The 17,082-nt window shown below is 29.1% G+C and overlaps 1 protein-coding gene across 9 annotated transcripts in view; it reads right to left on the bottom strand.

Moving 5' to 3' along the window:
- Window positions 1-8,413: 8,413 nt before the first annotated feature.
- LOC107446842 (methylcytosine dioxygenase tet3-A) overlaps window positions 8,414-17,082 on the bottom strand; it is a 76,937-nt gene continuing 68,268 nt past the window's right edge. For 8 of the 9 annotated variants that reach the window (XM_043041983.2, XM_043041987.2, XM_043041985.2 and 5 more), the window contains 3 exons: window positions 16,179-16,316; window positions 13,558-13,680; window positions 8,414-13,465 (listed from right to left, as the gene is read on the bottom strand). In XM_043041983.2, coding sequence (XP_042897917.1) covers window positions 11,261-13,465; window positions 13,558-13,680; window positions 16,179-16,316 — 2,466 coding nt within the window. In that variant the 3' untranslated portion in view covers window positions 8,414-11,260. The remainder of the gene's footprint in view (window positions 13,466-13,557; window positions 13,681-16,178; window positions 16,317-17,082) is intronic. The other variant, XM_043041990.2, reaches the window with a different exon arrangement.

The following is a 17,082-nucleotide window of genomic DNA, read 5'->3' as shown; positions in this document are numbered from 1 at the left end:
TAGTTATGCCTGGGAAGTGCTATTTTAATCCCCAATGGTTGGGTAATCCAGCTTATAAAGAATGGATTTTATCGATGCCCGAAAAGAAGTTCAGAGCCAAGTGCCGATTATGCATGAAGGAGATCGATATCGCGAAAATGGAAGAATCTGCTCTGAAATCACACATGAAAGAAAGGTAAAACAAAAAAGCAGTCTCATGCCCTGAGTTCTCTTTTTCCAAAGACATCAACATCTAATTCATCTGGTGTAAATACTCCTTCAACATCGTGTGCCCCATGTGAAACAGAAACTTTAGTGGCCGAGGTAACATTGTCTTCTTATCTGGTCAAAAGGAATGTGCTTGATGCTGAAATTCTCTGGAGTCTGAAGTGCATCACTAGTAATTATTCATGTAACTCCTGTGAAGGGATTAGTAAATTGTTCTCCAAAATGTTTGCTGATAGCTGTATAGCGAGACAATTTTTTTGTAGTGCCACAAAGTGAGCCTATTTGGGCTCCTTTGGATTGGCACTATACTTCAAAGGGATTCTTATAAATGAGCTGAAGAATGTTGATTGCTACACTGTACTCTTTGATGAGACGTTAAATCAGTCTCTACAATCTAAGCAGATGGACATTATGGTAAGGAATTGATAATAAAGTTTGCACTAAGTATCTTACCTCCCAATTTATGGGTCATGGAACTGCAGAAAATATTTTGTCCTCTTTTTACAAATGCATGGATGATGGTTAAAAGCTCTCTAAAATACTTCAATTATCCATGGATGGACCCTATGTCAATTGGAAATTCTATTAGAAGCTTCAGTGTGAATTAAAAGAGAAATATTCCCACCAGGTCATATTCATTGGCAGTTGTGGATTACACATAACGAATTATGTTAAACATGGTGAAAATGGGATATGTTCCTTCTAATTTTTATTTTCAGAAAGAATTGTTGCTGCATAACATTTAGAGAAGGTTGTGAAAATTATGGATGAATTAATTTTATAATTTCAGAAACGATGTTTAATAGAGGAGAGGAGGGGGTTATGGAATAGTCATGGAATATGGAATACCTAAGATTTAGCTCGTTTTTCATGCAGCCTTCAAGTGGAAATACACAGGATTAAAGGATTTCACCATTAACACCTCATTACCATTAGTTATAGATTGTGCTGAAAATGATTTTGTGAATTAATATGTAAAACCAGTAGGGTTGTTTTTAAAAAAATGTAAATGGTAGTCCATAATACATGTACTCTCTTCTCTCTATATAGGCAAAGCATTTAGGCATTATATTTGAAATTAATTATTGCCACAACAAGCATTGTTGCTTCTAGTAAAATAGAAGAGAATAATTTTTAAAATTGGTCTTAGATTAAGGTTCTTGAAAATTTTGTTTAGGTCCTTGAAAAGTCCTGGAAAGTCCTTGAATTTCAATCTCATCATAGAGTGGGAACCCTGTTTAATAAAATTATTTTACTAAACATTTTACATCAACCCTTTTATTTACCTCTCCATCATAAACCTAAAACAAAAATAAATAACTTTTAAATAACAATTTAAAAAATACATTTTATTGTACGCCTAAAAGTTGTCTGAAATTCACATTTTAGTTAATTAACCACCTGCTATATCTTTTGTTATCTTAAGGTTTCTTTAACGTATAGTTTAAAATTTATAATAACCTTTCACTGTCACATTGCTAATTGTTTTATTTAGAGTTTTGGTGGAAAATATTTTAAGTTATTTTATTAATCCTTAAAAAAAATAAAAAGAAAAGATTCATGCTCACTAAACAAATACTCAAGTATCTACTAAAAAAACTTAACAAAAATTAGTCAAAATTTTATTATTTTAATTGGGCAGTTCTATTTTTCTCTATCCCAGACTATAATAATGTTACATTATTTTTCTCTTCCTTTTAAATTATATAAATTTATTTTACTACTTTCTTTTTAGCGAGGATTGATTTTTGAAATTGTAATTAATTTTATACTGTTAAGAAATATAGAAAATTGGTTTTATCTCATGTAACTTTATAAAATTTAATTTTTTTTTTCTTTTTAAGTACATAACATACATATTTTAAGTTATATTTGAAACATTTATAATAAAATGTTATGCTTTATATGAGTTTGTAAGTAGTTAAGATTAAGAATGCAATTTTTGCTAAAAATCTTTTCTAGTTTTTAAAGTAGGAACATTTTGAATAAAAACTATTCAAATGCATTATATTTTTTTTAGTTTTAGAAAATTAAATTATTATAAAAGTTAAAAATTTTTAGTACAATTTGTCTATGAGCATATTTTTATTCAAACATATACTAAAGACAATCCAATTATAAGATCTGTGTTATTGATATGATAAATTATATTATCGGTATGAATTTATTGTACCTAGATATATGCATAATTGTATTAATTTATCATTAGTAAGAAACATATATAATTAGGAATTATATTCTTAGAATTAAAAGTTTATTTAATGTCAACTTTTAATTGAACATGTACTTAAAAAATGTCTGCATTGAAAATTTGCTAAAAGAAATGCACCAGAACTTTTTAATCAAGTTAAATAAATTGCATAATTTATGCAAATAAAGCTAGATAATGTAAGTAATGCACGAATAAAACTACAAAAATACATAATTTATTTTACTTTCTACACTTAGACCATATCTTAAACCGTAACGCATATCTTCGCTTATAAAAATTATTATTGATTTTTAATTATTGATATATTTGATTCAAATGGTTTCCTATTATTGGACAGGAAGAAAATTAAGAAACTTCTTAGTTACTTCTGTTTCAAATAAATAAACTATGCAACCAAAAAAATACAACTTACTGGTGTTTTGTCCGGATTTTCAAAATTCAGCATTTTTATTTTGTCGGCTTTTTGTGTTATACGGCTTTCGAAAACAGTAAGTTCGCAACAAATTAAAATTGTTGAACTAGGAGATGTTCCTCAAAATATACTACAATGAATTAAAGTAACTTATCATAACTTGTGTTTGTATTTTTAAATAAAATTTTAAACTGAAAAAAACTGAATTAAATTTTATATGGGTGAATTGGAGTCATAGACTTATTTACTATTTTCAAAAGATTAAATCAAATCTTGTACAAAGATCAGTTGTTTCCAAAATTTGTATATTGTACTCTTGTATTTGTGTTTTGAAAAATTTGTACTCTTTATAGTTTGTATAAAACAATTTAATCTAATTAACAATCATTAATCGTAGAATTTTTGTTTTATTTGTGAACTAAGAAGTTGTCCACCATTAAATATTTTTTTAAAAGGAACAGTTGACAGTTAAGTGCAACTCCTCATTAAAGATATTGAATTCTGATTAACGATGCTGGGCAAATAGGTTTTACAGACCCTAAGACAAAATTTTTTGTGGTTCCCGTCCCAAAGAACAAAAAGACTTATTTCGAAGTCCTTTCATTTACTAAATTGTAGTTTATATATAGATGTATAGGAATTTTCACCAAATTCCTTTTTTTAAAAATTAATTAGAAAACAATTCTTTTTTGTGGATAATTTGAACTGGGTCCTCGGACAATTACCCCTGTTTTCCACAATCCCTTGAATATGGCGTTGCTGATTAAAACATTATAAATTAAACTGTCATTTTAAATAGAATACTAAACCATCAAACTGGCTCGTAGTAAGAAACTATTCCAAGTAAGAGTTCTAAAATTATCATTCTAAAACTAGAGACTGAAGAGTAAAACTAAAGAGTTGTATAAAGAACTTTTGATTTACTGCTCTAATTTTTACGTCTTAGGTCTTAATCTTTAAGGTTTGAGGGCCTGCGTATAAATATTTTAATTAACTACTGCAGATGATATTTAAGGTTTTGAAAGCAGGCACAAAAGCACATTTTTTTCTAAATAAACTTGTCTCCTGTCATTTCTTCACCTTCAAAATATGGAGGGTAGCTGCAATTTTAAAAATATTGTCCCATTAGTTTAGATAGGTGAACGATCAAAATCCAATCACCATAATGCTAATTTATTAAATTAATTACTATATTGCTTGTGATATTTTCTTTTGTTCTGGTTTAATTTATATAAATCTAAGAACTTGAAAAAGTTTGAAGAGAATTGACTTTTAATTCATTTATTTTCTGTATAAATAAAACTGATAAATTTTTTTGGGCATGAAATTAAAATGAGCTATAAAATATTCATCAAACAATTATGCTGTACTCTATTTGTCACTTTTTGTGCAATGTTTTAAAATAAAATTGCATTTATTTAGTTTTGTTTTTTGTAACTTATGCTGAATACTAATTTAGTCAATTCTTAATATTGATATCATTTGTTTTGTTTTGAATTGAAAGTAATTAGAAGAATTATGTTACATATATATATATTTGCCTTTATTAAAAGAAATTAGTTTTTTTATTTCAAAAATTCTGTATTTCACTTTTGTGATTTTTCTTATATACTATTCACTTACGCCATCAAACGTGAATCATAACTAAGCATTTTATTTATGACTCTAATTTGATGCTAGTTTTATTCTGAAATTTTGCATTTTCCTGTTGTGATTTTTTTCTTATTTATTGACCTATTTACTTACGCTATTAATCTAAAATTAGAATGAATTATACACAACTAAGGTTACAAATTCAAGTACTGTGTATACTTTACTGCAAATTTAGTGTCATAAATATGCTAAATATAATGACTTCAAGATACAGAAAAAGTTTATTATGAGGTAAAATGTGTTTTTTTTTTTTTTTTTNTATCTTTCTTTTTTTTTTTTTTTTAATTTTTTTTTTTTAATTGTAAAAAAAATTTTGTGATTTACTTCTCATGCAAAATTAAACTATTTTATTATTATCAATGAAAATATTGAATGGTTCATAAGTGATTCATATTTATTTCAAAAATAATAAATGCAATAATTAATATTTTATGTTGTATAAAAAACACCTTAATCTACTCTAACTGTGTGTGTCAATGTGAAACATATTTGCCGCAAAGAAAATAAATTTTTCATAAAAAAATTTTATGAAAACAAGGTGAAAAATAATAATTTTTGTTTTCAATTTAAACTGCAACTTCACAGAAACTGATAAAATACCTTCATGGCATCCTTTATTCCATGTTACAATATTTATTATATTTTAAAGCTATGTGATTTTGAATAATCTGAAATTTGGTTCATTCAAACTTTTGCCTTTTCCCCTTTGATTCTGAATTCAGAAGTTTCTTCTGAATTTGCTATTTGATCTGAAAATGATCTTTTTTTTTTAAGGAAAGGAATTATTGACCAATTTCTCTGGAAAAATATTAGACATCTAAGTAACTCAAACTGATTAATCCCCCCCCCCTGAGACTTTATGGGTCTTTTTTAACTGAATTCCATTTTCCAGATTGATAAAATTCCAGGCTTTTCTCTGTTCTGTGGGTACCTGGTATATTATAAAATGTTTATGATAAAAAGAATCAGTTTACTGTCTGTTCTCTGTACATTTATGCTATTTAATAGTGTTGTGGCCAAGTGCACTGTTTGCTGCAAAATGTATTGAACTATTGTGAAAAATTGTGCGAAGATATTCGAAATCAAAAGACCAAGTGATTAGAAATGTTAATTTCTCTCATTTTCTTATTTCATTACATTGAATCTCTATATTTGAAATTACTGCTTGATTTAGTTATGTATTATGCTCTTTAAATAAGAAAAATGACCCACAGTGCCACTTTAAATACAATATAGTGAATCATGTAAACTAATGCATTGATTTTTGTTGTTCAAAGGTAATTATAGTTTAAGTATGTGCTTTATTTTTTTGTATTAAGTTGCTTACTAATTGAAATAAAAATGAATAACTTACTGACTGATTACTTATTGTGTGGAATCTTAACTTGCTTTAGATCAGTCCAACTTTAATAAGATTATAATATAAAGTCCTGCACATCAAAACCTACCATTATAGAGAAACACAAAAACCTTGTGTGTATAATAAAATGATTTGACATGCAAAAGGCATTAGTACCAAATAAGTAATAAAGCCTTTAAAAATGATAAAATTAATACAAACAATACACATATTAAGAATAAAAAACTGAAGTGTGATTTTAATCTTAAGCACTTAATTTTTACATATAAACCCTGTAATGACACGAATTAGATATTTCCCAGCTTTTTTAATGAAGTGTAACTCTTGATAATTTATTCATCTAATCATTTTCACCATAAAACTAATGGTTATATACACGGAAGAGCCATTACATTATGACCACCCTCCATCTTTAACAATGGGCTCGCCCAGGTTTTCATGGGGCACATTGGGAGCCATAATCCTCATAGAACAATCCCTGACATCTGTAAGCTACTTGAACATAGTTGCAGACCAGGTTCACCCATTCATGGCAACAGTTTTTCCTGCGGGAGGGATGGTGTTAACCAACAGGATAATGCACCATGTCATAAGGGTCGAATCGATTTGGATTGGTTCGAGGAACATTTCAGTGACTTTCAAGTCATGTCTTGGGACCCAAATTCACCTGACCTTAATCCAATAGAGCAGTGGTGCGCAAACTTTTTTCGACTGCGACCCCTTTAGTAGAGAGAAAATTTTTGGCGACCCCTAGAGATAAATGTTGAGAAATAAGATGTATATTTCGCGCATTTCTTTCGTTTCATCGAATAAAAACATCATCATATTTGACTCATATTAATTTTATTTATAATTTTAAGAAAATACTTTTTATATTACACAAAAATCAGTAAATTGCTCTTTAATGAGATGTATGTGGCTTCAAGTTTCTAATTATCTCATCGATGTTTGGATGTATGTTGCTAATTGCAAATCGCATATCATTTTCAGGGTTTTAACGCGAGCGGTATTTTGTTTTTATTGAAACTAATTTGCTAAATCCAGTTTCACATTAATACGTTGATGCAAATTGTATTAACACTCTGATGGCATTCTTGCATAAAATGGAATATTGTTTTTCCACGGATAGCCAAAATTTTTGGCAAGGCTGAGTCTTAAATTGATTTCGAAGAGTATAATCACTAATTAGATCTATCAATTGCTCTTTCTCACTAATTTGAAGCGTTGAACTGCATATGTCAAAGGAAAATGGATCACGAATCCAACCAAGATCGTTTTCAGGAAAATCCTCGAATCTTCTCGAAAAATTTTTCTTTAACTTTTCAATGTGATTGGAAATGATGTTTTTAAATGTAAATATATCTATATTATTTTCCTTGATAAAATCGTTAAAGCAAGGGAACATGTTGGTGTTGTTTTTATTCAGTTCAGTTTGCCAGAGACTAAACTTATTCTTAAAAGCTTGAATTTTACTGGCTGTAGTTATGATAGTTGAATTCTCACTCTGCAAGCTCAAATTTAAGTCGTTAAGTTTTTCGAAAATATCAACTAAATAGCTCAGCTTCCCTAGCCAAACTTCATTGATATAATAACTTGCCAATCTATGTTTCTTTTCGATTAAAATCTTGTACACTTCATTTCTTAAATCAAATATCCGTCGTAGTATTTTCCCACGTGAAAGCCATCTGACTTCTCTGTGTAACAGTAAATCTCTCATACGTTGAGCCCATCTCATAACAAAGTATTGAAAAGAGACGGCAGTTGCATTTAATGTAGTTAATTGAACTAGCAGCGTCTTGTAATACGTTGTGCAACTCTTCATCCATATCTTTTGCAACAAGAGCTTGCCGATGAATCATACAGTAATTAAATACCATATGAGGCGCCACCTTCTGAATTAAGCCTCTGAGCCCTTTATTCGAACCTGTTAATGCTGCAGCACCATCAGAAAGAGTGGACAGCATGAAATTGCAATTAAACAGGGAGTGACGGCGCTTCACTCTTTATAAGTGCACTGTATGGTATGCAGCATGCAGGGATAATGCATTTCATAAAAATTTGGCGACCCCCAAAAAACTTCTGGCGACCCCCACAGGGGTCGCGACCCCTAGTTTGCGCACCACTGNATAGAGCATTTGTGGTCCTACTTGGAAAACCAAATTCGTGCTGCCACGCTACCCCCTCGCAATGTGAGGGAATTGCAAGACCAGTTGGTGAGCGCTTGGTACCAGATATCTCAGACTACCTATCAGCACCTTGAGGAATCAATGCCACGGCGGGTGCTAGCAGTTTTGAGGGCTCAAGGTGGTCCTACATGTTATTAGCAGGATGGTCATAATGTAATGGCTCTTCGGTGTACATTCTAATGCTGATTTTCTCAAAAACTAAATTATTAGTTAAGATCTACTCAAGTTTTAAGTCAATTTCTCTTCAGTCAATTTTTTTTTAAATACATTGACTAAAAAAAATACATCAGGCTAAGTAAAAATATTTTAATTATGGTTGTGAAATAATTGAAACACATATTACAAGAGTTTAATTTATGACAACAAAAAAAACATGACTACTGTTGAAGCTCAAAAATAATTTAATACATATAATTTGCAGCTACATAGAATAGTAAAAACTGACAAACATGTTACAATACAAGTGACACTACTTAAGACGCACTACATCACATACAAATGTTTAAAATGTAAACAGCTACATGATTCATTCACGATAACTGCATTGTCGAGTATTTCATCTAGATGACTTTAAATAAATCTTTAGCTCATGATGCTGAGGATTTTCGCTGGGATTCTGTTTACAATGTCTCACCTGACATTATGGCGTAATATTTACAATGTCTTTTACAAAAATAGTTAAAAGTCAAATGGTTGAAATGTACAAGTGAAATAAAATGTTTTTATTTTTATATTAAAAACAAATGAAACCATTAAATATATGTCAATGGAGTTATGAGAATGGTATATTCATAAAATTATTGTTGATATTAGGTAAATGGCAGTGCAGTAAAAATAATGACTTGTAAGTAGTTGAATAAAAATAAATGGCATCAAAAGAGGTAGTTTTTCTAATATTTCATTGTTTTGAAAAGCAAGCGCCAATTGTTATTTAATTAGCAAAATAAATAAAATATGTATAGTACAATGCAAATAGATAAAGAGAAGTTAATTTGTTCATAAAATTGTGCTTGAAAGAATATAATTCTTTCATTAAAAATGATAGAAATGAATAACCCTTATTCGAATAAAAAAAAGATTTAAGATTCCTTTTTTTATTTACATAAAAGAAAAAAATTATCACACTCACAAACAATACTTTTTTTATTTATGAGCCAATATTAATCAACCAAAGCCTATAAGTAAATAATATGGAGATTCCAAATTGTAAGAGGATGAAAATAGTTCTCGATCTTAATTAGAAGATATTTTGCTATTTCCTTTAAAAAAAAAAGAGACAAAAAAAATAATCCTTGAAATCATATAGGAAAAAAAATGCATTTCTATTTGAAATGAATGTGTAATACAAATGATCATGCAGCACAAAGTTGAGGTTAGTTTTTTTTTTTTTTAATTTGACTCTTATGCTTTCGAAAAAGTTATATAAGCAACTAAAAAGATTTAAATGGGTAATATGATAAAATAAATTTTCACAAATTAATAATTCAAAAACTCAACTGCTTATTAAGAGAAACTAAATTCAATCACAATCGAACTAAATATATGTATAATGAAATATATATACAAAGAGTAAAAAAAAATTCCAGTTAAGTTAAAGTTACATTCCATGAGATTAAATAAAATTTTATACTTGATCATAACAGGATAGTACGAGATTAATTATTTGTATTAGTCTTATTTTCATAAAATTGTGAAAAAATACATAAAATATGTAAACAAAAAGTGCATTAAAAATTATAAAAAATAATTTTTTTAACAAGGCCACATCTTTTTATTACTAATGACACAAGTTTTTTTTTTTATTGCCTGGTTAAATTATATGCATTTTTAAGTATTAACGAACCATTTAAAATGGTAAGTTAACAGCAAATTTCAGTAATAAAATACAAACTTGCTTTGCAAGCCATAGCATTTCAAAGCTAGTGATTTCATATATATATATAAATGTATTGCAAAATGTTATTTTAAAGTAAAACTGCATAGAAGGTCACCTCTATTGTAAACTATCGCAAATGGAGGTAATACTGAGTTATCAGCTGCATGTAAGGTTTATAGGCAGGAAAACACATTTACAATGATCCTTCAGAGTAAAATACAACCTCCTACTATTTTTCTTTAATAAAAATAGGCTGGATTTTTATTTTTAGATTTTTAACTGTACAATACCTAGTTTAAAAAATATAAAATGTCAGTCCAGTTTCAAATATACAATATAAAATGTTTTTTCATTTTTTTTCTTTACTTTAGGCACTGGAGTTTTACAGTATTTGGGAGTAGAATTCATTTCTACGTTTGTCTATCAAAGACTTTTGCCAGTAAAATACATAAATTCTTGCATAGATAGTTCATAATTGTGTACATGGTTCCATAAGAGTGTATGTGCAAGCATTTATCACCTTTTGTTTCTGTTTATGGAAGCTAGCTTATTGCATCAGATTTCTATTACACAGATTATTAAAAGTAACAATATAAAAAGTTATTGAACTTAGAAAATGAAAAATATTGAGTAACTGATTTCTTTTTATTACTAACTTAAAAAATAAAACACAAAAATTTGAATGGAGTGTATTTTTATTTATTCAAGCACATTTTGTAAAGTAAACTTTTAAAAAGTGGCCCAGTAAAAAGTTAAATTAGAAAAGCAATTACGTTGAATATAAAATTTAATAGCACAGATGCCAGAATCATTCATGCTGAGCCAAATTTAAACAATATTATATCTTGAAGATAACAAAATTAAACCAAGTAAATAACTAAGTCTGACTAGAAAAATGAAAAAAATCTCTAAAGAACCTTAGCTGGAAGATGTGTTTAACCACTTATAAGGTATAATTATTTATTAAAAAAATAATTAAAAAAACAGCATTCGTGCAACAGCCAATTCTCGAACATGAAGGCTACGGCTGCACAAATTTAAGACAAATTTCATGACGGTGGTAATATTTTCAGCGTTACATACCAGGTCCCTCTTAATTACCCAAACAGTTGAGGTGAGAAAGCCTTTGGAAACACTGATTAAAAGTGCTTAATAAAAGATGGAATTTACAGTTGGGAAAGTATTGCAAATACACTCCAAATCAAATTTTTATAGCATTCCAAAACATTTATGTTAACAAGTTTATCAAATTTCACAAATACAATATTCAAAACATTTCATAATTCATGGTATAAAACTGTTTCACTTAATCACACAAAACATTTATAAATAATTTTTAAATAACTTTTTATTTTCAATTCCTGTAGGGAGCACCAACAGTCAGTGGGGGTAAAGAGAACACTGTTACCCAGCTAGTTGTGGGATTCGTGCATGGCAGCCCAATAGGCGCATTGTCTTTCATTATTTCATCCTCACTTTGTAAACAATGCTTCTTATTCTGGGGCATATCGAATGAAACATTTAAGTTCTTAACACCACCTGTCCTCTTTTCTTTCATCTTCTCGTCCCATTCAGCTTCACCGTGGCTTCCTGCGTTTAATTGCTTATGCTGATAGAAAACCAAACTGATACGAGTGGGGTGTTTACGATTGGGTTTCTTAACGGCAGTTGTGGCATGAAGTTCGTGTTTGGCACATTCAAATAATACAGATCCATGCGTCAAAGCAATTGCAACACCACCCACTTCAGCATCTTTAAAGCTTCCCTCGTTGTCGGAATGACCTTCGTAAACCTCGTCACCCTCGATGGTCAGGGTGGTCGAATCCACCAAATTGTCTGCATCGTCAATGTTTGTTGTGCTGTATTTTGAGGTTAGAACTCCTAAATGATTAGTTTCCTGAGTGCTTTGATAAGAATTATTTTGTTGCGAATTAGGAAAACAATGAGGTATTTCTGAAGTATCCGAATAGGGCCTATTCAATTTGGAATCCTTTCCATCACACATGGGTGACATGAAGTTGTCTTTCACATCCCTCTCATACCCTTCTTTCATGGCATTCATCCCATTATTGTTGGATTCTGAAGGATAATTGCAATTAACATCTGAAAGGTTGTTAAACCCTGGTGTAAAATTAACCTGTTGCAGATGATAATTATAATTTTTTGCATTAAAATTGTAGTTATCATATGGTTGGTTTAATCTTTGGCATTGATTATCAACAGGTTTATTGGTTAGTTGCATTCCCTCAGAACATTCTTTTTTGACAGCATTCAAATTTATTGATGGCTTGCAATCAGTAAAACAATTAACAGATTTAGAGTCCATGTCCCTAAGGGCATAGACACCATCAGGTGAGAATGGGGTCAATGTTGAAGAGTTATTAACGTTTAATGGTGAAAAATGTTGATTCTGATGAGCTTCAAAGTTATTATAATTACTTTGGTTTTCTGGAGCTGTAGATTTTTCAGGTACATTATATATTTCTGGCTTAGAATACTCACAATAATCATAATTAAAAGTTCCACATTTTCCAGAATAAGGCATGTTATGATAATTATTGGAATGAGGAAGTCTCATAGTATTGTAAGAGCTTGAAGCATTGTAATTTCCTGGAATTTTTAAAGGTACATTGTGACCTACATATCCACCAACTTGCTGACCATGATACCAGGGTAAGAACTTGTTCTGAAAATAAGGATTGTGATTTGGATCACACGGTTGTGAATTTGAATGGTAAGAATGATATGGATCATGACTGTGAGGAATATAGGTTTGAGGAACATTTGATGGGTAATAAGGCGGATATGGAGTACCATGTGTTAAAGAATGATTTACAGAAGAGCAATTGTTATTAGATGAGTAAGTATTGATACTTTGATTGCAATTTGAAGCATTTACTGATGACGTAACGTATGTGTCTGACGGTAACTTAGAACAAACAGTTGAATGGGGTGCGCTGATTATGTTACCATGCACAGATACCCCAGAGATGTTATTGGAAGCTGACGAGACATTAGAAGGAACTGGGGAAGCATATGAATTGGATATTGGAATGTTGTGGTTATTATCAAAATTACACTTTAGAGTATTCATTTGGTTAGAAGGCTGGGCCTGATTATATACACTATAATTACTATAAAAAGGATCACCACAAGTGTTAGTATGTGAAATGTGCTTTCCAGCATAAAACTTACATGCAGTTTCCTCTTTTGGTACGTGTTCAAAAGCAATCATTCTATTATTGATATCAGAAAGGTTTTTTATGAAGTTGTTTTTGCTTGTGGCACTACTATCTGGCTGAACAAAACCATCACAATGCATAGATGAGGTCAAATGGTGAGAAGGCATCAATGCCTTCTGGCGATCGTAGGGAGGATCGATTCGACGAAGCTTTCCGCTTGCTATTAGCTGTCGAAATGCAGTTTGAATTGCCTGTTTCCTGGGCGAGTAGCCATCTTTTGGTTTCCTACCTCTTGTTTTGCAAGGTTTTAAGGGGGTTGTTCGAATTCTGAAGTCGACTGGAAATTTTTGAAGGACTTCAAGGGCACCAGAAGCAATCTGGAAAAAGAAAATAAATTTTATTAAAATTTTATTTGAAAGTTAAAATTTCTTTTAAAAACATAGGGGATAAAAGAGTGAATAAAACATGCCTTTTTGTCTTGTCCTTCTTTGCTACCAAATTCATCTGTGCTATCTATCACATAAAGAGGAAGGACATGCAGTTGTTCATCTTCTGGCTTTTCCCAGCCCCTATGCTTTGTTAGAGTAACCAACTGAAAAGAAATTACAAGCACATGTTTACTACAATCTCTGTAAGAATTAAATACGCTAAATATTAGAATTAGAAAAATAAATTCATTCTGTTTCACATAATTTTACTTGGCTATGTACTAGAAACTATAGTGTCTTTAATTTCTAGAATTTATGATGGAAATTTATCATTCCAAAATGAAATTTTGCATTAAATGTATTTTCTAATAAGTATTAAATCACAAATCAATACATTTAAATAACATTCATTACAATAACAAACAAAAGAACACTTTTTTTGTTGCTACTTTTTCTCCAGTTCAACTTGTTTGTAATTTTTTCTCTCATTTCACCACTAAGGAAAATCTTTGATTATAGAACTTAAACAGTATGTCTGTTTTTGTGATGCTATTTACGTTGTTTTTATGTTGTTTAGCATTATTCATATATCGCTCTAAGTGTACTGTTTATTTAAATAGTTATTATTGACAACCTTTTTTCTATATTTTAGACATCAGAAAATGTTAAATCATGCTTTTTTAATGTAATTATGAACATATTTAAAACAGAAACTTAGAACAGTACATTATGATATTTCACACCTACAACGACTGAATAAAAAGACTTTTACACATCACCCAAATTAAGTATGGGTTTAGAAAAGTAAAAATTCTAATATGGGATTCGTTGAAAATCCAGGTTAATATAATTTGAGTTCACTATGAAATTGAATATAAGAAAAAAAATACAGCTTTTATTGAATACAAACATGAGGAAAGAAGGGGAAAATAGCTACATCTAATTATCTTACATAACATTAGAACATAACATTAGAACAATTTTAACTTTTTGATTTTAGTTGAAATTAAGCATTTAGCTTAAACATATATTTTACGCTACTATGAGAAATAAAACTACATTAAGAATTAAGTTTTAAACTATTCACGTAGAACATTCTTTTTGGATCTTTAACTCTTATTTCATTCAGAATTTTTCATCATAAATTGATTGCTTTCAACAAGTAATATGAGATATTAAACAAGTTTTTCCTAATGATTTGTCACGATTATTTTATAATATAACAGAACTACTTTATTCAAGATTATCAGACTACTTAAACCAAGATTATTCAATTACTACCATACTGAATAAAATCAATAAACTTAATTCAGATGAAAATAAAAATTTTAATTTAAAATACAATGAAACCTCAATTTCTTGAACTATTAAACCTAGATATATTATTTTAATATGAAGTGATGTCATTTCTTATTCCATTTTAGTTATCTACAAAAAATAAACAAATTAATTAAGGATTAAAAACATTAAATTTAAATCTTTATAAGCACTGGAAGCAATAATTAATTAAGTAGATCAAAGAACACTTTTCAAAACAGATCACTACATTTTACTCTTCAGTAACAATCAAAATTTTCATAAAATGAGTTGAAAGATTTAAAAAATAAGCATTTTTAATCACATAATTCATATATTAAAAGCTCTTATTAGGTATTAAAATTATTCAAATTTATACATTATTATTCAAGAAAATGCTTAAATGATAGTATAAATGTAAAATTAGAAAATAAATAAAAAATTTTAAAAGCTTAGTGGAAGGTTATTAATAATATTTTTTCCCATAATAATAAAATTTATTTTATATAATTTTAATATGCTGTTATTGAAAAAAGGTTTTTTTTCATTGCATATTCTAGAAACACAGAACATTAAATGTTTTTAAAAGTTACACTATTTTTTACCACTAAGCTCATGATTTGTGTTTGCTTAATGTTTAGAAAAACTTTTTTCTTTTTCAATACTTGTGGGGGGAAATGACAGTACACAAAGGAATGTAGCATAAGAAAATAGTATTTTGTTAGAGTAAATGAAACTCTGAATACACATAAAAATAATAACAGACAATGGTAAATTATAAAATGTTTAACTTAAATTTGATAATCAATTACAAATTCATTGTTAAAACTGGTCTAATAGTTTGCTTTATAATCGAAATGGTTTAATAGTTTTCGAAATTAATTCTTCAAAAAAATTAACAATTTGTAACTAATCTCTCTATTCTTAAATATAACACTATTTACCTAAGATTTTATAACATTGTACATTTATAAATGTTACATACAAACCACATATTATAATTACCTTTTACACATTATCCAAAAAGTAAACTTAAAAACTAAAGGTACATGGCTACAAAAGCATATGGCAAATAAATTCAGTGAATCAGCAGTGTTCAGAAATTCTTTAAGCCAAAAACACCTTTAAAAGCATAATGCTGGAATAACGAGACACCCTATGCATAACTTAAACAGCAGCAATTCCCAAAAGAAAGTTAAGAGCAAAGAAGAAAATCCAAGAAAGGAAGATAGTAAATAGCTTTTGTACATGCACATGCTGCAATAAAAAAGGAAGAGTATTGAGGTGCTGGGTTAGGGATAGTTTAACTCTAATTAGAGTTGGGAAAGAGGTCCTGGGTGCATGCTTTTGAGAATATTTTACTAACCACAGTGCATCCGTTATTCATATTTTGTAAATCTTTATGAGAGTGTGCACAGTAGTCTATACATGCTGTTACTCCTGAGAAAGGACGGCCCTTTTTGATACCTAACCGACAGTCAGAAGCCTGATCTTCAAATTCAGTCTAGAAACAAAACATATTTATTTTACATTCACCAATAGAAAAAAAGAGGCAATTTTATGGAAAGAAAAGAAATGGGCTTTTCTCCCAAGCATTTCAAAAATATTCTCTGATATTGATTCTCTAATGCAAACATCTGTTTTACCTGGTTCATTTAGTTACTTATATTTTAACATAATATTTGAAAGAGTAAGCAAACTGTGTTTATATATGTATACCTAGAGTAATATTAAAGTAGGAACAAATTTAACTTAGTATTTAGAGTATAAATTCTATCTTTTACAAAAAAGATCTTTAACGATCTAGATCATATTGACATACTTTAAAATCATGTTGAAGAATTATATGTACAAACAAATATAATTTTACACATTAATTTAATCTAACAAAAAGTACCTAAAACCATCACAAGCTAACAAGAGTAGAGGGCAAATAAGAAATTATATATTTCTAATTTTTCATGGTAACGTCTCAATATCTCACAAGATTCAAGAATTCAGTGCTTTTATCAATGTAAAAAGTCTTGACTTCATATAAAAAAGCATCTTGCCCTAAGGCAACCTTATGTATTAAGTTAAGGATCCTTTAAAACTTTGAATCCTCCCTTTTATTTTATTTATGTCTCATCACATTTGGTTTCATTCTATCTCATTACCTTAATCAGCATTATTAATAAACTTATAATCAGCATGGTAATTTTAATCAGCATTTCTGCTAATTAACAAAACAGAATACATTAAAATTTACTAATAAACTATGATAATTAATT

This window comes from Parasteatoda tepidariorum, chromosome 3 (genome assembly GCF_043381705.1).
Source record: "Parasteatoda tepidariorum isolate YZ-2023 chromosome 3, CAS_Ptep_4.0, whole genome shotgun sequence".
In the NCBI taxonomy this organism is placed as follows: Eukaryota; Metazoa; Arthropoda; class Arachnida; order Araneae; family Theridiidae; genus Parasteatoda; species Parasteatoda tepidariorum.
Note: the sequence above shows the minus strand (reverse complement) of the source record. Positions and strands in the feature narration are given on the sequence as shown.